General features: G+C 36.2%; 3 protein-coding genes across 3 annotated transcripts; all 3 read right to left on the reverse strand.

Moving 5' to 3' along the window:
- Positions 1-2,324: 2,324 nt before the first annotated feature.
- LOC132548443 (protein lifeguard 1-like) lies at positions 2,325-4,357 on the reverse strand. Its single transcript, XM_060212309.1, has 3 exons — positions 4,269-4,357; positions 3,196-3,554; positions 2,325-2,827 (listed from the first exon to the last, which is right to left on the reverse strand). The coding sequence occupies exons 1-3, from the start codon at positions 4,279-4,281 to the stop codon at positions 2,720-2,722; spliced, it is 480 nt and encodes a 159-aa protein (XP_060068292.1). The 5' UTR covers positions 4,282-4,357; the 3' UTR covers positions 2,325-2,719.
- A 7,441-nt stretch (positions 4,358-11,798) lies between these two features.
- On the reverse strand, positions 11,799-12,965 carry LOC132548417 (acetylcholine receptor subunit beta-type lev-1-like). Its single transcript, XM_060212281.1, has one exon. The coding sequence runs from the start codon at positions 12,963-12,965 to the stop codon at positions 11,799-11,801; it is 1,167 nt and encodes a 388-aa protein (XP_060068264.1).
- Positions 12,966-21,453: 8,488 nt separating this feature from the next.
- Positions 21,454-22,626, reverse strand: LOC132548419 (acetylcholine receptor subunit beta-type lev-1-like). The gene has a single exon (XM_060212282.1). The coding sequence runs from the start codon at positions 22,624-22,626 to the stop codon at positions 21,454-21,456; it is 1,173 nt and encodes a 390-aa protein (XP_060068265.1).
- Positions 22,627-22,880: the final 254 nt, after the last annotated feature.

Below are 22,880 nucleotides of genomic sequence, written 5' to 3' on the forward strand. Positions count from 1 at the left end.
TCCTACTGTAATTACTGCTGTTCTTACTGTAACTTATACTATTCCTACTGTAATTACTGCTGTTCTTACTGTAACTTATACTATTCCTACTGTAATTACTGCTGTTCTCACTGTAACTTATACTATTCCTACTGTAATTACTGCTGTTCTTACTGTAACTTAAGAAACTATTCCTACTGTAACTTATACTATTCCTACTGTAATTACTGCTGTTCTTACTGTAACTTAAGAAACTATTCCTACTGTAACTTATACTATTCCTACTGTAATTACTGCTGTTCTACACTGAAACTATTCCTACTGTAACTTATACTATTCCTACTGTAATTACTGCTGTTCTTACTGTAACTTAAGAAACTATTCCTACTGTAACTTATACTATTCCTACTGTAATTACTGCTGTTCTTACTGTAACTTAAGAAACTATTCCTACTGTAACTTATACTATTCCTACTGTAATTACTGCTGTTCTTACTGTAACTTAAAAAACTATTCCTACTATAACTTAACTATTCTTACTGTAACTTAAGAAACTATTCCTACTATAACTTAAGCTATTCTTACTGTAACTTAAGCTAATGCTACTGTAGCTAAGGGTATTTCTACTGTAACTAAGGCTATTCCTACTGTAACTTATACTATTCCTACTGTAATTACTGCTGTTCTTACTGTAACTTAAGAAACTATTCCTACTATAACTTAAGCTATTCTTACTGTAACTTAAGCTAATGCTACTGTAGCTAAGGGTATTTCTACTGTAACTAAGGCTATTCCTACTGTAACTTATACTATTCCTACTGTAATTACTGCTGTTCTTACTGTAACTTAAGAAACTATTCCTACTATAACTTAAGCTATTCTTACTGTAACTTAAGCTATTGCTACTGTAGCTAAGGGTATTTCTACTGTAACTAAGGCTATTCCTACTTAACTTATACTATTCCTACTGTAATTACTGCTGTTCTTACTGTAACTTAAGAAACTATTCCTACTGTAACTTAAGCTATTCTTACTGTAACTAAAGCTATTCCTTCTGTAACTAAAGCTATTCCTACTGTAACTTAAGCTATTCCTACTGTAACTTAAGCTATTCCTTCTGTAACTAAAGCTATTCCTACTGTAACTAAGGCTATTCCTACTGTAACTAAGGCTATTCCTACTGTAACTAAGGCTATTCCTACTGTGACTAAAGCTATTCTTACTGTAACTTTTGCTATTCTTGCTGCAACTTAAGCTATTCCTATCAGCTTGTTTGTGTTCAAATGTTAATAACATGAAAACCTAAAGACTCCCAGCACAATGGATTTCTGCCTCGATATTTTTCACATCGGTTTATTACAAAAAATAACAAAAAAAAAAAAGTACACATGTATACATATATTAATACAAAGGCTTTAGATTAAAGCATCACATTTATATTAAGTACAAAATTATTTAATTGATAAACCATTAATGACAAATCATTAACAGGCAAGATATGCATTTTTGTTCCCATCTACAAATCTAATTGACATATAAATACAAACAATTACCGGTATACATATATATTGTTTACCATTGTTAATTTCTTTTAAAACACAACTATAGACCATTTTTAAAAACTGTATTTGAAAAATCACGTTATTTACGTTGGTTTCCTATTAATCTGTGAATGTTCTCTTTAAGAATCATCTGACTAGCACATTGATTACTATCTACACAGTAAATAATAAATCGCACCGAAGGAAAAGTGTAACCTTAAATACAAAGGCTTTACATAATCTTCACCAGTTTTAACATTAAACATACCCCTCAAAGTAACAGTAATACCTGGAAGGTGTAAATACATGTTTACAAGAATACATTATAGGTGTTGCAATCAACATTATGGTCACACATACTTTGGAATCAGTCTCTGTAGAGTTAAGTTTATGAAGCACCTGTACTGGATTTCTAAGACCAAATAACATACCTGGTACCTCTTCCCATTGTCCCACTATATGAAATTTTAAGTTTGTTAAGGTGGTCTATTCAAGATTAAAACAATTTACAAAATACATAACATATAATCATTTGTATATATCACAATGGCTACTAAAAAAATCCAATACACAGTCGACTGTGAATTCTGCACCTGTAATGTCATATACTGCCTTTTTTACAAGGTCATATTTATCTTTCCAGTTTCTTTACACATCTCTTTCAGTCTAGATTAGATCTTATTGTAGAGTAAATAGTGGCAGTATAACTACCAGGTAGGTTTTATTGTACATCATATGCAAAAAAAAAAGTTTTTGCAAACTTGTCTTCTTTTAAACCTTGAACAAAAAATACCTTTCAAATATATATCATAATATCAGTTGTATTCATTGCATTCTAATTACAATGAAATTACAAAACCAGATAAAAAAGTATTTTATTTTCTTATTCACAAATATACTTCTGTAAGAAGAAATTTTTGTTAAATTAGAACTGTTGAAAATAGAATACTGAAGCCTTGATCAATCATCTCTAAATATATTGTGATTTACAAAATCAGCAATTTTGTCTGAATTCTCTTTATGAAACAGCAGGATTCGTAAACAAATAAAGTTACATGTGGAGAAAATGTTGTCTGCTTAATGGTGTACATAACTAAAAACGATATATAAATAATACAAATAATATTAATAACAGTAGTAACAATCTTGGATATCATTGTAACATCACCCACTATGACAGGTGTAGGGCTTGAAAGTACTTACATCGCGATTTGCATAATGAAAATGATGATTGCAATAAAAATTGCAATCATCACTGTGGTACATAAAAGTGCTCTTTTCTTGCGAAGATTGTTCTGGGCATTGACCTACAAATACAAAGCATTATTCTTAATGGAAATACCTTTCAGGAGAAACACTGAAATAGAAACTGATTTCCCTTCGAAAATCTTATACATACAGGAGGAAATTACAGTCACAAATATTGTGATAATACTGTATACCTTACAAATGATCACAATATATGTGTAAAAGTATAGGCTCAAAGCAAAGAAGCACTGAACACAGAGGAATGTTTTTCAGCTGTATTTTTTTGTTTTTTTTTACGAGGGGAGGAGTGGGGGCTTTAACTCAAAGAAGATCCATTATTCTCTTGGACTTCATTCAGATATTCTGGATACAACATAAGGCTGAATGTATCTAAACAAGGTGTAATTTTTGTATATCATATACATACCCCTAAGGATGTGTTGGTGGTAAAGACTGCAGGTGCTTGTCCTGTCGTGTAGGGTTGAGAATTGGGCACATTATACTGAGGCTGTTGACCTGGCATAGGATATACCCCAGTAGCAGGATAACCATATCCCGCCTGTGGGTAAGTTCCTGCAGGATACTGACTAGCTGGTTGTGTCGGGTATGGCTGTGAGCTATTTGTTGGTGCAGGATAAGATGCATGTGGCTGAGGAACAGGATAGGCTCCGTAGGTAGGTATGTTGTAGTTGTCTTTGGGCTCAGTTCCAGGAGGAAATGGTGCACCTCCTCCAGGGTTCTGTATCACTGATTCATACGATGGCGGAGGGTCTTCTGGATGGGTATCTGTTGGACATAAACAGAAAATTATATTACCATGATCGGAATCCAGTGTGTCTGAAAATAGAACACAGGTAAATCCATGGTCATCTATGTGGCTAATGGCTCCAAATTACCATTAATTGCAGTAAGTGGTATAAACTGTCATTTTAGCACCAAGTTAGATAAGGGAAATAAATATTTCCTGTGCATATATATACAGAGTCACAATGACTATTTGGTCGTGTTAAAATGATGACGCCCATTCTGTTGCAACGCTTTCAAAAAATGTGTTTTTATTTCAAACTTTTGGAGAGACTTATTTAAATGCGATTACATTGATTACATATATGTAAATCTCTCTCCATAATGTTTGTGTTTTAACACGTTTTCTTGTCAATATGTACATGTACTTGTATTTTGTTCAACTTTATGGGGAAACGGCTTAACATAAGTTGATAAAGTTGTGCCCGATCCCACAGTATATCCGATACAAAAATAAATGCATCTAAATAAAAAGTTAACACTTGATACTGCCTTTGAGTGACAAATTGATTACCCAAAGCCGTAACTATACCACAAATACTCGGCTTGTATCCTGCTATTACGAAACAGGTTGTTGCAATGTTGGACCAAGTCACACGAACGATGACTTTTTGATATTAAAATTGATACTCAACATCTGAAATATCACTGACGTCCAAGTGTTATAAAATATGTAAGTATTGTTGACATAATTACGTGATTCGGACATGGTTCTCAAGTCGATTGCTTTAGTCTAATATCGATATCCAGTCCAATTGAATATTTCTTTTCCGTTGTTTACATTACTCAGCCAAGCCTTAGGGTAGGAGAGTTACAACACAAGTGCGATAACTCTGAACTAGTAATTGAAAACGGCAAGGAGAGCAATGCCGTTTTTGTGGTTATCATCCATATCAAAGCAACCCAAGGTAAATGTTTATGTTTATGAATGTTAATAGTCGATTTACGGGCATTTAAAATTATCTAGGGATGTTTAGAATTATTTAGGGATACTTAGAAGTATATATGGATATTTAGAATTATTTATGAATGTCCATTAATAAATTATGGATACACATAAAAAGTGTCTTGACTATCCATAACATAGTGATTATATTTCCATGTTAGATTTGCGTAATACCGACTGGGTATAAACGACACAAGAAGGATACATATATATCAGCTTATGTAATGTCTGGCAAGCTGATATGTTATGTTCTGGTATTTTCCGCGAAGAAATGAAACGATGAACAAAACACCAAATACCCACAAGCACATAAAATATTAAAATACTATGACACGAACAGATCTGGCTCTTGTTATCTCTCCTCCTGTTTTAAGTGATATCTGACGCATACTCTTTCCTCTTCTTTTCTTGCTTCTCTGTGGTTGTGTGTTGATGGATCGAGTAATAGTTGTTGAAGCAAGTTCTGTTCATTTTAGCCTATCTCAGCTGTCTACGTATCCTTTGTTTTGAGAAAGATTTTTTTACGCTTTAAGTATTTTGCTGAGGTTGTTGTTCGTTAAGTGTCAAGCTTGTAATCTGAGTGACTTACAAAATGTTGGATTAACGGCTAGCTTTACTGCACAGGGAAAATTAATGTACATATTAATATACCAGGTTGAACGATCATATTGGAAGACAGGTAATTCATGATGCAGTTTCCGCGTGTTACATTGATATATTTCGCTCGAATGGCAAGTAACATTCTAAAACGGCATATTGTCATGTCCAGATTATCGGAAGATATTCAGAAGTCTGTGATATTTTACCCATCACGTAAGAATCACTATCATAAAAAATGGCTATATGCAAACCAAAATATGCACGATGCATACCAATATGACAATGAATGAACGGTAGAAATTTAGAATATTACGCCAAGAGCTTGGACACATTTTAATGATGTTTAATGATATATGTAAAAATTCTACCACGTACGAGACATGACAACATCAAAGTACACGTCGTGTGGACAAGGTCGGTCATGGTTACTGTATTCCGCCACAAGTGCAGATTTTGCGATTTTGGCATAGTTATTGAGGTACCCATTAGAGACGAGAGCGTGACAAAAAGGACGAAACAGTTTAATTCAATGTTTGGCTCTACTGTATAACACTATATATCTAATTATGGGGCTGCTGTACCTACCCGTCTAAATTTGGGCTTTTCTTTTGATCACTTTTGGGTTTTGCTTAGTCGCCTCTTAGTCTTCAAATTTTAGGCCCTTAACATCACTGACGAGTCCGAGAAGGACGAAACAGCTGTATGATGCAGTTTAATTCATTGTTTATCTCTGCTGTATCTCGCTCTATTCTGAAATTGTGCTATTCACTTGTTTGTCTTTTGTACAATTTTCAACCTTAACGGGAAATGTCTACCAAGTCATTTCTACATGTATTTCCAAATTCGTCCGGTCATAACTTGGTTTATACTTGGCCAATCTCGTTCATCAAACACTCATTGGAAAGATAAACATTTTCTCTTCAAGGTAATGTATGTTTTTCTAAGATCTGCTCCTAGAATATAAAAACATCTCATAATTGAAAAAAATGTGTTAAGTTTTTCCTTCTCGGGGGTTACACCCCTTGTCAGTATAATACATATGGACCGTAGGCCGGGAATTCGTGCAAAATCCATGTGACGGGGACTTATTGCGCACCATCTTTATTGCCCCCTCCCCCATCCCAACCCCACTTATGATGTATGACATTACTTCAAATAACTTTGTTTCTGATTTTTGTCCGCGCACCAGTTTTTTTTTTTTTTTTTTCATTTTCTGGCGTTCCTTTCAATGGTGTACTTCTATAGTACTCTGTCGTAAGGGACAGTTAAGTCTACTAACGAAATGAAAATCGCACAAGTTAAGAAAAGAAAGACTTCTAACGAAAGCTTCAGTAAATGATAACGAGACGACTATCTTCCGCTCTGGTTATTACTGAGATATGCTGCCCTATTATAATATCCAGATATAAACCAGCACTCGAGAAAACAAATCGCGAGCAAGATTTATAGGTAAAACACCCTCACATGAGATTGATTTGTTCATAATTAAGTACAAATAAAAGTGTAGCTTTAAGTTAATGAGCGCGTATTGCGCAAGATAAGGGCAATCAGTCCATGTTTTTATGTTGATGACCGCGACATGACAATAGCTGGAGTAACTTTCTATCTCACTTTCGCATAAGTAGTTCTTACTCTACAGTTTTTGTAAACAAATAACTAAACTTCTGATCAGACAGTATAGGATTTCCTTCGTTAACATATCCTAAACCTCTGATCAGACCGTGTAGGATTTCCTCCGTTAACATATACTAAACCTCTGATCAGACAGTGTAGGATTTCCTCCGTTAACATATACTAAACCTCTGATCAGACAGTGTAGGATTTCCTCCGTTAACATATACTAAACCTCTGATCAGACAGTGTAGGATTTCCTCCGTTAACATATACTAAACCTCTGATCAGACAGTGTAGGATTTCCTTTGTTAACATATACTAAACCTCTGCCCCAATCAGGACAAAACGAATTTTGACTTCTCCGTTAACATATACTAAACCTCTGATCAGACTACGTTTTCAATTTATATCTCTCTTAGGTTAACATATACTAAAATCCAGAACGTTAACATATACTAAACCTCTGATCAGACAGTGTCGACTGTTTAAACCTCGTCGTTGTCAATTATTTCTTTTTGATGTAACCGATGATTGTCGGCTCCGGACATGTCCATTTTCAGACAGTTGTGTCTTTATACCACATACATCTCGTTAACATATACTAAACCTCTGATCAGACAGTGTAGGATTTCCTTCGTTAACATATACTAAACCTCTGATTTAGGATTTCCTCCGTTAACATATACTAAACCTCTGATCAGAGAGTTCCTCCGTTAACATATGTAAGCTCTATAAGCATCCTGTTAACATTGTTCTGATCAGACAGTGTAGGATTTGTAGAATCCGTCGCCTGCCCCCATCAAGCAAAACGAATTTTGACTTCCGGTTAACGTTATCCTCACGTCTACGTTTTCAATTTAGTATCTCTCTTGGACGAACAAATCCGAACGTAATCTGCCGATCAGTTCGACTGTTTGGCTCGTCGTTGTCAATTATTTCTTTTTGATGTAACCGTGATTGTCGGCTCCGGTCGTGTCCATTTTCATACTTGTGTCTTTATACCACATACATCTCGTCAACTGAGATTCTTTGACCTCCGAACCGAAGCTCTAGAGAGTTTCCATGTAAGCTCTATAAGCATACTGGTTGTTCGGCGGGGAAACTAGTTTTTCGTTCAGGCTCACGCCGACATGCGGTCTAGATGGTATTCATCGGCTCCGGAAATGTTACATTCGTAAGGTACAACATCTTTTACTACCAAAAGCCGTCTTCTACACAGGTTAAAATATATTGAAAATAACCCTTTGACGTGTTTTCCCGCGAGTTTTCATTCTTTTTTCCCGAAGGTCCGAGACTTTTTAAGGCTTTGTGTTTAACTCGATGTTTTGCTTTGGAAACACGTTATCTAGTCGACGTTTAAATATCTCTACCACTCAACTAATCTTCCACCGAATGCATGCCAGTCCTTAATGTCTGCTTGCCGAATACCAACCTTTAATACGGGGGACATGGCTTTCATTCCCGATTTTGCGACAGGGGCAGCTCGCGGCCACAAAACAAGTATTTCTGTCTTTTTGTTTTTTTTTTAAAATCTACTTCTTTATATATATTTTTTTGGAATCCAGAAAATACCCGTATCGTCTCTCAGCATTATGCTGATTTCTTGAAACCGTCTTTGACGGATAGCTACGTAATGAATGGGTTGAAAGTCGTTACTCATGACGTGTCCGGGTTTGTCTTCTATGGAAACTATTCTTACCAACGGGACTCTTGTGTCACCTACCATTTGAGGTACTATTAACAGACAGTATACGCAGTTGAAATAGAATTCCTTTCTGACGTATGACATGTAATACCCTGTATGTTTTTTTATCGAAACTTAAGAATTTCGCTAATCTGTCGCTCACGACGATACGTAAGCCAGCTGATATCGTTAACGTAACACTACTATCGACGTCATCAACATTAATTCTGAACATGTCGCCGTGCGATACCATTTCTTTAGCTCCCTGCAGATATTCCAATAGTCTTTCGGATACTGTCGGATAATGACCTCCAGGATCGAACTGGACAGAAGCAATGTTTTCACTATCGCCAACGATCATTTATAACCACTATTCGCCTTCGTTCACTTTAAACTAAGAATGAGAATATTGAATTTCCGAGTTCTCAAGAAACTTTCGGTGGTATAGAGATTGCGATAATCGGATAGTGTAAGTGGTCGAAGTATTATCGGGGAAATATTCAATAGAACTGTTACTAGGCAGGGTTATGTAAAACATCGTGCTTCTTTGTGATAGAGGGACTAGGCAATAGTTAGCCGATACTGTTCCTCAACAAAGCAATCCACAAAAACCCCTGTTGATCGTCAACACTTAGATTATAGACACTACAAATAATTACACTGTACGGAATGACGATTTGACAAAAAAAAACACTTTCTCCTCGCGGTAATTTCCGACCACTAGATTTATTGTCCGTAGACTCGATAATCTTTTTTGCGTGTTTTTTTTTAGTTCTGTTCTGTTTAAGGAGACTTTTTGATCCTTTTGACAAGCTTTTCTTTTGATATGTTAAGCGGAAGGCTTATTTCTCGCCCAGCTTTTCAAATTATTGTTGCTGACGGGAAGTTGACATTTGTAATCTGGGAGTTTCGAGTGAAATAGTAGTACCGTAGTCATCATCATCATCATCATCATCATCATCATCATCATCATCATCATCATCATCATCATCATCATCTTTCCATTTCACCATATCCTTGTCGATATTTTCTACTCTTCGCTGTATGGCTGGAGATTCCGTTCGGTGAGACGTCGGGATTCATTGCTGTGTAACAGGAATTACAGCATTTGGTAACGAAGTGGAAGATACGTTTCTCTTGTTTTTTCTAAATACGATTTATTATTTTTCCAACTCTGGGGAATGTTTACGTCTCTGAGAGCCGTCAGGATTGACGTGCTTCAGAGACCTGCTACACGAAGCATTACCGACTAAGTCTAATTCGAACCCTGAATCACCGATTGACCATTGTATCCGAATCCCCCATTTCCGTTTCAACTGATGACGTCTTTCAATCGATACATCATTTCAATTTTTGAACACGACTTTTTCTGTACACTCAGTAAGATATCTTGAATGGAGTCCTTTTGTTTTCCCGTGGTTTCTGCGTTGCCCTTCGACTTGCCCTTCCTGTCGAAAGTATTCATTAATATAGTTTTATCACTGTTGTGTCTGTATTGCCAGTATCTGGACATGTACCTCTGTAAAGTCTGATTGTATAACGCCATTTTATCACCTAACGGAAGATTGTCTCGATTTAAAACGTTTGACATATCACCGTCTATGTCGTGCATGGATTTCACGGTTTAGGTCTCACTCGTATAGTGTATACCTGCATTACCAAATATTTCTTTCACATGTTCCCTGGAAAAGTCCACCCACGAGTTTTGTTGCTAACGGTAACTCTATGGGTGCCAGTGCCTGAGTGAAACTCCCCTTTCGGACGACGCGATTCTTTTGTTTTAACGGTAGTCTCTTGACTAATTTACGAAGGGATTCATACTTCACTCAAGTCTTTAGTTGTCTTTAGTAGATATTTCAAAATTTAATAATCCACGATAACTATTGTGAACAACGTCATTTAACACCTTACAATAATCATTCTTCATCTAAATACTCATTATCGCAAATATCCAGTCTTTTCTCTCAGTTTCCACCGCAAGTAAAATTTGTAAAGAGAACGAACGGCGGCAGGCATCGTAGACACAGAATTCGACAACATAATACATTTCAACTAAATGGGTTATATTTATATTTTCCCAAATATGCGCCAAAATACGCCATACACCCCCTGTGATGGTAGGTGAACAAAAACGATGACTCGCTACGATTAGTGTGATTTTAGTTGAAGTACTACCATTTGTTTGCGAGTGTACGTAAATAAACAGCAGCAAACTAACAAATAACATCATCAAACAGCAGCAAATAACAACAGCAAAACAGCAGCAAATAATAACAGCAAACAACAGCAAAGTAGCAGCAAACAACAGCAAACAGCAGCAAAACAACAGGCAGCAAAACAGTAGCAAGCAGCAAACAGTAGTAAACAGCTTCTAAACAACAGCGAATAACAGCATCAAACAATTTCAAAACAGCAACAAACAACAGCAAACAGCAGCAAATGGTTTTTATTTTTTGTCATCATTTTAAATTTCTAAAATATAGTAACAAAATGTTGTTTTTACATTTTTAAAAAATAATAAAAATGTATTTTTGTGAAAATTGTCAGTTTTGCAAATAGCAAATGTGTAAAGAAATGTAGCAACTTTATGCATTTTTGCCAGCAAAATAGTAATATTTTGTTATAATAAATCTGTAAAAAAATGTTTCACAAACATTTCTGCATGCAAAATACCAACAATACACGCCAAAACACGCTATACAAGTAAACAGAAACGATTGTACAAAAGATAAACAAGTGAACGACTGCTTTCAATAACAGGTAAGAGACACAATGTATGCCCAAAATACATCACACAACTATAAACACTTCTTCCTTGTACCTTTTCATTAATTTTATCAGACATACACGTTTTACTGGATACCTCATTTAAGAAGGCTCTTTGATGTTGATACCACCTAATATCATACTTTTAGTCCATTTTACAGATAGATCTGTACATAACTGATGTCTGCCATTTCGTTGTTTAGTGCTTTCGCCCTGAGACGACATGTTATATTTCTTCATCCTCTCGACATGCTATGATAATTCTTTATTCTCCACCTTTCACATTCGGATTGACAGTTATAGATATTCAGTTAAAACATTTCTTCAGGGTGGTCGGGTGGCGATGTGGTAATGCACTCGCCTTTCACATAGCTTTCTGGAGTCCGATTTCCGGAACGGACGTGAAAAGGTATGACCCCCGCGCTCTTCCATCCGGGCAGACAGAATTCATTAATGTAACCTGATAACTTGTTTCGCAATTGTTGTAAAATAGACAAAGTTAAGAAACACTTCACAAACAAAAGACCTTTATCTGCTTTTAAATACCATACAACAAATGTAAACGATTTCCGGGAGAGTGAGAAGACTCATTAACACTTAATACATAAACACGTAGTTACGATGCCGATAATCTGACACCAAATGCTAGGTTACACAATGTAGCAGTTAGCAAGAAGAAAGTAAAACAGACTTTATCGAACGCAATGCTAACTTGGTTCCATGTTACTGCGTCATAGGTTGGGACACTGTTGTCACCATTCAATTCAGCACCATCAGGACCTGTCTTTGCCGTCACCGGATCCGTTTTTTGGGGCTCTGGAGACACATCAGACGTTTTCAGATTCCCACAGGTTTTATTGTTAACGATTCGCGTCAGCTTGGATATGTACCCTGGAACCTGCTGCTCATCTGATCGAAAGTAAAACCGGAGTCCGAGTATCACACACACCATTATCATTACGCTCAAAACTATGTGAATGACAAGTAGATAGCAAAGTAAGGCCATTTCTGGGGATGAAGTCTGTGGGAGATTGCTGGACACGATTGACAGGAATACCGCGATGGCCAGTAACACGGTGATAGAAAAGCCGACGCGTTCCCCGGACTCTGCTGGCAGGGCGAATACAAACAGATTGATGAAGCACATAAAAATGGTTGGCAATATGAAGTTCAACACAAAAAACAAAGCTTTCCTCTCAAACATGATCGTCATTAAAATAATCCAATCTGGGCGTTGGAGAGATCGTTGGTCTGTGCTGACGAGATTCCATATTGAATTCTCTGTGTATTGCGCCGTATCCAGTGTCGAGCCAGTAGCATTTAGCTGAACGAGGTTCGAACTGTAACCCCATGGACTCAGAACTAGACTACAAGATTGTTGGTCAAACGGGTAATACCTTACGTCGGCATCGCATAAAGACGTGAGCTTTACAGGGATATCCCAGCTTACTTCTCCTGTATATGTAACCGAGATGTGTAATTCGTCGTTTCCAATCATAGCAATATCGTCATGATTGTTCGCAAGTAGAAATGGCGGTGTCCAAATTTCTTTTTGCTTGAAATGAGTGACCATTAAGTTGTTATAACTTGACGGAGTCCAATGCAAACGTTCATCAAACCAGGCAACATACAACACACCGATTATCGTAAATGCGCTTGTCAATTCGTCAAATGTTTGTATTTTTCTTAACGAGAAGCTGACATTTATATTGAGTGGTTCCGAGTAATTTAGGCCTGGGTGAACAGTGGGATTGTATCCATTCAGGAGGTCGGCGTTTAACATGGTTTTGTATGTAGAATTTCCATACATAACCCCATCACACACATTGTTCAACAGTATTAAAACAACACAGGCAAATCTTCCACACGAAACACCAAGATATTCCATCCCCGAAAACCCTTCCGTTCTATTGAAGTAGTCCCAGTGTAATGACTGTTTTGTGCTGAAGTCTGATGATCGTGTCCAGGACAATCCTCATTCAATTTCATGATACAAGTAATAAATGTCAGTCAATATTTAAAGTAGACCGCATTGATTCACAGATGATATCGATTTCTAAGGAAGACATTACATTTGTTCATTGCATTGTCCATTAACAAACAATAACGACACTCTGTAAATATTTTAATTTCAGTATTTCTAAGGAGATAAGTCGTTAATGTGATTTGTACACGACTCTTTAGTCTTTATTCTAATTTTTCATTAATTAGTTAATATTTGTTTTACGGTTATTGCCTTTGAGAATTTGAATTTATCGAGAACATTATCAGAGAGTAGAATTCATGTCGTAGAGAATGGCTAAAATCACCAATGGAGACTAGAAAACAGTCTACCCAACAATTATAACTGGTGAGGACTGTTTGTTTTACAATAGCATGAAATTGTCTCAGACAGATAGCTTGATCAAATAATTGATACCGTTGTTACCATCTGATTATTCTTCTGACACACATAACTTAGAGGAATACAAAATTTATTCATAGTGTAATTATTATAAACAACTGGAGGATGACAATGTACAAGTCGCTGATTATAATATATTTCCACTAACTACTTTATTCCAAAGTTAAATATTCTCCTGGCTAGAGTTTTCATATGTTTTGAACTTTAGAAGGCGTTTTCAAGCATCAAGCCGTCGCCCCGCTGTTTCATACTTTTTTTTTCTGACTGGTCAATACTTACTGGTTAGTTTACTTGAAAATTATCTCTCGGCAAGGTAGCAAAATATGATTAATAAATTACTGCTTTTTTTCAATATTGTTCAAAAGCCACACAAGTGAATAGCACAATTTCATAATTATGAGTGAAATAAATTAAAGCCAAACAAAGAATTAAGCTGCATCATGTAGCTGTTTCGTCCCTCTAGGACTTTTCTGTTATACTAATGGCCTAAAATTTGAAGCCTAAGGGTCGACTAAGGAAAATACAAAGTGATCAAAAGAAAAGTCATTATCTAGACGAATAGGTGCAGCAGCCCCATAATTAGATGAGTTTCGTTCTTTACTTACATCAGATAATTTTAGAACAGCGACAAGTACGTGTGTATTTTCCAAACCGTGCCACTTTTCGAGTGATTTTAAACCTAAAATTTGGCGTATATTCAAATATCAGCGATTAATGCATGACTGTAACATCAGTACGATCAACATACTGTGCTGAATGAAATTAAGATCAAAACGACCAATCATAAATTTACTTATTGTCCGAAGTGAAAGAAATGTTTAAACAGCGAGGTTGTAATTCCTTACTTTTAATTTACGTACCTTTCGTAAGTTTTCCGTTGTTATAAGTCGTTATAAGTGATAATCAAGCAGAGTCTAGTGTGTAAAATTACTGCAAATCACCCCAATATACTCACTGTTTAAAAGCTCCAACATAAGTGATACAGACGTCCCAGCCGGACCAAGACGAAACTATTGTATTGATACTGTAAGGCTATCGGCTTAAACCCAATGATTATGTCCCGTGACTAACCTTGTCGATTATACGATACCTTCAAAGAGTTATACTCAACATCCTAATGTGCATTTAAACTTCAGAGATTTGTGATACCGTATAACGGATTATTTTAGCGAGAGTAAAATTTAGCACTTTGGGGTAAAAACCCTGGTGTTTAGTATGAGCTATCTCAAATTTAGGGATTTTTTAAATTAAGCGTTTACATGTTCTTTTTTGTGCTGTTTATGATAACGTATGGTGTCTTTATTTAACTTTATGTCCCCAGAACAGTTGACTTACCAAGTGCTACATCGTGAATACGCTTCACAATTACACAGATAATTACTCCTATACACTGAACACATCTCACCGTTTTTTTATTTTAAACTTCTTCATTTAAAACTCTTATTGAAATAATCACAAGCATAAAGGAACTGCTCGCGAAATAAATTAAAAATTGAACCCCGCTAAAATAATACGATATACAGCAATTGACTAAGATTAAATTCCACATTCAAATACAGATCGTCTAATGATGACAACAATAGCCTGACGATTTGCGGTAAGAGATGTCGTTGAAGTACATATTTGATTATAATCTCTCTTAGTACAATTCATGTATGTTTTTTTGTCTACTCAATTGTTTCCCATTATATTCCTGAAAGGATATAAGAGTGAAATTAAACTGAGCTTAGCAGTAACTTTGTCGTAAATTAGAAAATCAATACAACTTTAACACATTATGAATAGCGAGTAGAAGCGACAATTACTGCTGTTGGTAATGCTTAAATCTGACAAGAAATCGGTTGAGTACATTTTTTTTATTATTAAAATGGTGTAAATTGCCATGAGAATTTATTCCCAAAATACATTGAGACACGTGTCTGCGTCCCGAAAATTCAAAATGTACATGGGTTTGTGCGTGAGAGACCAGGATATTCTGTTGCGGCCATATCAAAAACCAAAGCCAAACTTCACCTCTTCTCTTTGTGTTGTAGTCTGTTGGTGGTCAAATGCCATACCATTCTCAGCATTTATAAAAAAAAAATCTCATCGTCACATTTTCGGAACTTGTCCGGAATATGGTGTGAGGCAGATGGATGCGGCGAAGAAACAAAGAAGCTATCGGGTATCAGGAACAGGCCTTAACAAGCGTTGGAGACTATTTGAGTTGGTCAATGGATGGACACATCTAAGAGAGGGCGATGGACCAAAATAGCCAGTGAAAGCAGAAGATATCCTGTATTTGGAGAGTGGTAAGAAGTTGGTGGAGTAGATGGCTACAGGACCAGTTCAGGTTAAACAGGAACCAGTGCAAATATAAGCAGTTAAGCACAATTGCGTGAAGAATTCAGATTGAAATTTCATATCAGTGAACAGTCTTGAGCTTTCTGACGCAGATAGCAGATGGCATGGACTACGAATACAGATATTCAAAGATTGTTGACATTGTCATTCGAGTCATAAGTCTTTCAGCAAGAGTAGAAGACAACTTGGAAGGACGAAAGAGTGTAGACAATATGGGGAAATCAAGTGTCGCGCCTGAACCGTCATCAGGAAAATCTATTTTCACCTGTATCTTACTGGGGGTTACCATGGCTATTGTGTATTGTGAATGCCCCTGCGTTACCCCACTGTCCACCTGTAGCGATATGTTTTTACCTACACAAACTTAAAAGTTTCGTCAAATTTTGTGGAACTTACTGGGTTTGTGAAAGAAAAACTCGATAATGACTTCATATTTTCTATCCCACTGATTACTGATAAATGGTGTTGTATTTTTAGACTCTAGAAAAGCGTTTGACTGCGTAGATCATCATGTTTTAATCCAAAAGTTGAAACTTTACCAGTGCAATAATTTAGCGATGGGCTGGTTTAAATCCTATCTCACCAATAGACTACAAAAAGTAAGTATTTCAGGAGAAGTGTCCCAAAGCATGACTATTACTCATGAAGTCCCTCAGGGATCTATATTGGGGCCTCTTTTATTTTTAACTTTAGTTACTCTACAATGTTATTTGTTTTGTTGTAGGGATTTTAAACATTAAATATCGAGATGAATAAATAGAAAGGGAAAGACACGTCAAATGCCGTCAGCTGTTATTTGTTTTATAAATGATCTTCCCTTAGAAACTGATATGTACGCTGATGACACAATTCTATCAGCTTCTGATTCTTCTATTTTAACTGTCCAAAATTCATTACAATATGATCTTAATGCAGTCGAAAACTGGTGTACTGAAAACAGAATGATTATTAATGCTGACAAAACAAACTGTTAGTTATAACCACAAAGCAGAAACATAGTAGAAATGATTATGTCTGGGATATGTCTTTAAACAATACAGAGCTTGACCAGGTACAGTCTGCTAAATTGCTAAGTGTTTATGCTCGGAAGATCATGTCAACTATGTAGTAGGAAAAATAAGTAAAGGTTTGTGTCCGTTGAGAAGAATTAAGAAATACATTGCAAGGAACGCTAGAATCAAATATTTTAATGCGCGCGTTTTCCCCCCAATTCCTGTATTGTTCAACAGTCTGGAGTGGATGTTCAAGAAATCTGTCACAAAAGCTATACAAAGCTCAAAAGCAGGCAGCAAGGATGACATATCCATATGACACTCCATCTGCTGATTTGTTTTGTGTTTTAAACTGGTTGCCTTTAGCTGATTTTTATCGTAACAGGACAGGTTCAGTGGTATACAAATGTGTCCATCATCTTGTTTTGGAATATTTATATATGTAGTTTGTTTAACTTAAAGTCTGATATCCATATTAGATGTACCAAGTTTTATGGCAATATTTATTTTTGCTGCAGGAAGCCAACTCTGAAACTATTTTCCGAATGAGATAAGGACGGGAACACGTTTTGCCTCCTTTAAAAGTGCCCTCAGCAATCATCTCATGGAGCATGGATGATCAGATTTCATATTAAAATTCTCGAAAGAACTGTATTAGGTCTATTCAATATTTCAGCAGATTATTATCCTATTGTCATACCTATAAAACTTTTAATCCATAGCTGACTGTTTATCCTCTAGTGTATTTCTTGTGCCAACATTGTAAACACACATTTTGTTACTATTGGTATTTTCTGATGTCGTTATTCTTTTTCTTTGCTACACTATTATATATTTGTATAAAGCTGGAGCTGTTTAAATTGATTTATTATTATGTTTGATATATATGCATCCTGTGATATTCCAATCCAAAGTATTATTATAGGTCTAAACAGTGGGAGCAGGTTACTTATTTCCGGAACAGTTAGAGTGACGCTGCAAACTCTCAAAAAGGAAGGAAAGCGATTTTTTTTAAAAATTATTCCCCATGTGGAAGTATTATCTTCGTGACTTATACACCTGGGTGTAAGTTACACTCTGTTTGTGAAATGCTTGTTAGGAACACATACGACAGAAGTGTCCGGTGTGGGAGTGGAAAGTTGCAAGCTGGCCAGTCGCTCATCGGATGTCCTAAGGAAGAAAAGCAAGATTGTGAGTGATTTCGGTCAGAAGAGGATCACATATTTCAGGTTAACCAGTCCAAATGACCTGAGGTAAGACGAGGGAGAGTAAGTAAAATCAGACAATCAAGTAGGGATACCTTATGACGTGTAAGAATTCAAGAGCACCAAAAGACGACCAGATAGATGAGTGAAGGATGACGAGTATTCTTCAAAGATAATCGGAATGTCGATGAACTTCCTGGACCGAGACTGAACATCGAACTTGTGGACAGCATAATAAATCTTGTGAACCATAATTTGATAAAGAAGTTCACTTCACCATATGTTAGAGAGTAGGTCATGATCCTGTGTTTATGTAACGCTTTGGAAGCTTTAAATAATGGCTTAAGGAGACTGTTATTAAACGCAAATTTAAAGTGAAGCAAACCAATACGATCGGCGAAATATGCAAAAATTGCTGTACGTCTTACTGAGGGATCTAGAGGAGATTTCGACCAAAAAGAAAAAGAAAAGGCAAAAATTCCAAAAGGTGCAACGGAAAAGCAATGGCAGATAAGTTATGGTAGCTGGAAATTTGATTTTCTTGCCCTTAAATGGGCAGTTTCTAAACGTTATCGGAATCTGTGGTATTATTTTCTTCAGTATGTACAGAGATAATAATCCAATAATCCGCTTATATATATATTGGAATCAGCCTGACCGAACGCAACACGACATAGATTGGAAGCGGAACACGCCGACGAAAATTTCAGATTATATCATAAAATAGGGAAATTAAACTCGCCTTGGATACCTTTGGATAGATTTCAACGCATATGAGGGACTACATTGAGGAAAGTACCAGAGCGAGATAACTGCGGGAGAATTTGTTTAAGAGAAGAAACACTTCAAAGCTGAACAATCTAGAGTGTGCGCTCTTGGTTATATTATGATCAAAGCTGAGAGCTCAGAAATCGTCAATTACAGCACTTACAAAAGAGATGTGGTATTGCCCATTTAAGAACTACTAAATACAGTATGAATAGGACTATATGAATATTGCTGCTTATACTAAACAAGGAGGAATAGGTTGATCGGAAGGGTAGTGTGGATAAGGTTGTGCATGTGTGCAATGGCTTTCTCCGTTCTTTCCGTTATTTAAAGTCCGACTTTAACATAAGGCCTACTTGCAACCTGACGTCCTGTTATTTCCACCATTTTTAACAATAAATCCCACTGTTTCACAGTTGAATTATTGTTTTTTGTTACAAATTGTCTGGTAATAGATCTGTTTCTACTGCAATCGTTTCGTCATGTTTAATCAAATGATTGACAACATGTTTATCACATGTTTAGTCAATTTGACCATGCATGTCAAGCATGTCTTTAGAAATGTTCTATAATCTTTATCTATATTTCTTTCAGGAAAAGCTTGTATGTTATAGGCTAATTGTAAGTGAATTCTTATGATACTGGCCAAGATCACAAACTCCAACAGTGTAATCAGTGTATTTTCTTTGGATAAAAATCTTCACGTTACATAGTTGAGAATATCATCTGATCAACATTTCTAAAGACGAACTATAGCTGTTATAGTTGTGCATTGTATACAACTAGGTCCGTATCATAAAAATCCGGAAATGTATGGTCCACCGATTAAGCAAAAATCTCTCCAATATTGCCGAACAGAGTTATACTCAAGACAAGCACTTTGGCAACAAGAAAACGTTGAAATTGTTGACGCTATAAACCGAGTCATACCGTCAACTTCGCCGTCAAAGATAAATTTCTTCAAAACGTCAGAAAATTTGCCCTTTTTAAGTTTAAAAGCACATCCGTAGAAACAAAAGTAGATAAGATCACAAAAATCCAAGATATATTGGAATTAATTTTATTCTTACTTCCGGTCAAACTTCAAAGAAGTACATCCTTAAACTATCCATAATTTGTACATCAACCATTCAATATATGTGAAGAGATATGATTGGTTACTCCTTCATCAACAACATCATTTGCTGTTACAACAATTATACAAAGACTGAAACGATTACATTCAATGTCATTATAACGCCCCCTACAGACAATTAATAAGTAAGTACTGACATGTTCTGATTCAATCAGAAAACACTTTAAGTCAGACGACTTGTAAAGATCACATTAACACCTGCTACGAGTCTAATTATGCGACCAGAAAGGTCGGATTGCATAGTGTAGCAGTCTCTTTGAAGAACACACAATCTCTAGCTTTGTTGTCTAGCTTTGTTGTCACAGATTACTTGTTTTGTTGCTCTGAAAACACATATGTTGTCAAAGAATATTGGAATTTCACCAGGTCGAAATTAAAACCGGGGTCCAAATAATAAACACATCATTATCTTCTTCGTTTTCGATGTATTCACAGCCGGAACAAGACGAAGCTGCTGTAAAACACTATCCCAGCGTTGAATACCCTTATAAACAGTCTAAAGCTTAAATAAACTCAGATGATTCCTTGTATTTATTGATTAGGATTCAATTGCAAAGGCAATTTCAGACAATCTGTTCATGGTGCCATCAATTATTATACTTCAGGTCATGAATTGTTTTAGTTCTATAGAATGTCCACACAAGGTTAAACACTTTCACCAATAGGGATTTTACAAATATTGCCGAGAACAATGGCATGCTAAATGGCAGGAAGTAGTGTATCGCTTATTGATCGGAAATGCTTTTAGTAATAAACTGTTTGGCACATTTCATACATTGACAACAAGTTTATGTTACTTATTTACTGAACTCGCTAAATGCACAGAGGGCACTATAGCAAATTTAAATTGATCAGGGTAATAGTTATATTGTGTCAGGTGACATGGAATACTTCACATGACTAAAATTCACTTTTATAATCATCTGATTGTGAAATGTTTCAGAGTAGACACGTCAATTTGACGATATTGTTTGGTCATATTTAATGACCAAATGACGCCATTGTTGTCCTCTGTTCGTCCTACATTTTGTCCATTTATCACGCAATCGTCTATAATTACACTACCAATTTTTCGTAACGTTAAATAATTTTAAAAAAACGTTATATTAACGTTGAAATGAGTTTCGGGTTAACGGGTTTTTTAACGTTGAAAAACCGTTATGAAAAATTGGCTGTGTACTAATTTCCGTTTTCTTTTTCTATTGAATGTAGGAAAACAAGATTCATATTTCTTCAGAAAAACGTCGATTATTTGAAAAAAAAAAAGTACCACCGCCCCAAACCCTATCCCGCCCCGTAAAACTTTTCTTTCCGATTTAAAAGTTTAAAAGGGCCATTGACATATCGGAAATTGTAATAGCTTTTGGGTATTGATGACTTGTGATTTCTAGAACATTCATAATGTTAAGAACACAAAAATGTTGCTAAGAGCCGAATATTACGACCAGAAATGTAACATTACATACGATAGCAGTCACCATAAAGACTGCAAAACAAACTTTATCGAACGCATTGCAGACGTGTTTCCATGTTACTACGTCGTCAGTTGGGCTAACAAAGTCGTCGTTAACCACTTCAACAACATTAGGACCTGCCTTTGTCATCACAGAATCCGTTATTTGGGGCTCTGGAGACACATCAGACGTTTTCAGATTCCCACAGGTTTTATTGTTAATGATTCGTGTCAGCTTGGATATGTACCCTGGAACCTGCTCCTCATCAGATCGAAAGTAAAACTGGAGTCCGAGTATCACACACACCATCATCATTAAACTCAAAATGATGTGAACCACAAGCAAGTAACATAATAAGGCTATCTGTGGGGATGAAGACTGCGGGAGATTACTGGACACGATTGATAAGAATACCGCGATGGCCAGCAACACGGTGATAGAGAAGCCAATGCGTTCCCCGGACTCCGCCGGCAGGGCGAATACAAACAGATTGATGAAGCACATAAAAATGGTTGGCAATATAAAATTCATTACGAAAAACATAGGTTTCCTTTTAAATGTGACCGTCATTAAAAAACCTGGATTTGGAGACTGGTTAGATTGTTGGTACGTACTGACGAGAGTCCAAATTGAATTCTCTTCGTATTTCGCCGTATCCAGTGTCGAGCCAGTAGTATTTAGCTGAACGAGGTTCGAACTGTAACCCCATGGCAAAAGGGTTAAGCCACATGATTGTTTTTCAGATGGGTAATACGTTACATCGGCATCGCATAAAGACATGAACTTAACAGGGATATCCCACCTTACTTTGCCTGTATATGTTACCGAGATGTGTAATTCGTCATTCCCAATGAAAGCAATATCGTCATGACTGTTCGCAAGTAGAAATGGCGGTGTCCAAATTTCTTTTTGCTTGAAATGGGTGACCATTAAGTTGTTATAACTTGACGGAGTCCAATGCAAACGTTCATCAAACCAGGCAACATACAACACACCGATTATCGTAAATGTGCTTGTCAGTTCATCAAATGTTTGTATTTTTCTTAACGAGAAGTCGACATTTATATTGAGAAGTTGTTCCGAGTAATTTAGGCCTGGGTGAACAGTGGGATTGTATCCATTAAGTAGGTCGGCGTTTAACATGGTTTTGTATGTAGAATTTCCATACATAACCCCATCACACACATAGTTTAATAGTGTTAACACAACACAGGCAAATCTTCCACAAGAAACACCAAGATAACCCATCTTTCGTCAACCCTCCGCTCCAATTAAGTAATCACAGACGATTGTTTAACAATTTACCATTGTACTGGACATATTCCGGAACATTCCCACCTGGTATGAAAGAAACGTTTAAGATATGTCAACATTGAAACATTTCCAATTGTATAAGG

The sequence above is a fragment of the Ylistrum balloti genome, unplaced genomic scaffold, assembly GCF_031769215.1.
Source record: "Ylistrum balloti isolate Yb309-2 unplaced genomic scaffold, AGI_CSIRO_Ybal_v1 Utg370010, whole genome shotgun sequence".
NCBI classification, from domain to species: domain Eukaryota; kingdom Metazoa; phylum Mollusca; class Bivalvia; order Pectinida; family Pectinidae; genus Ylistrum; species Ylistrum balloti.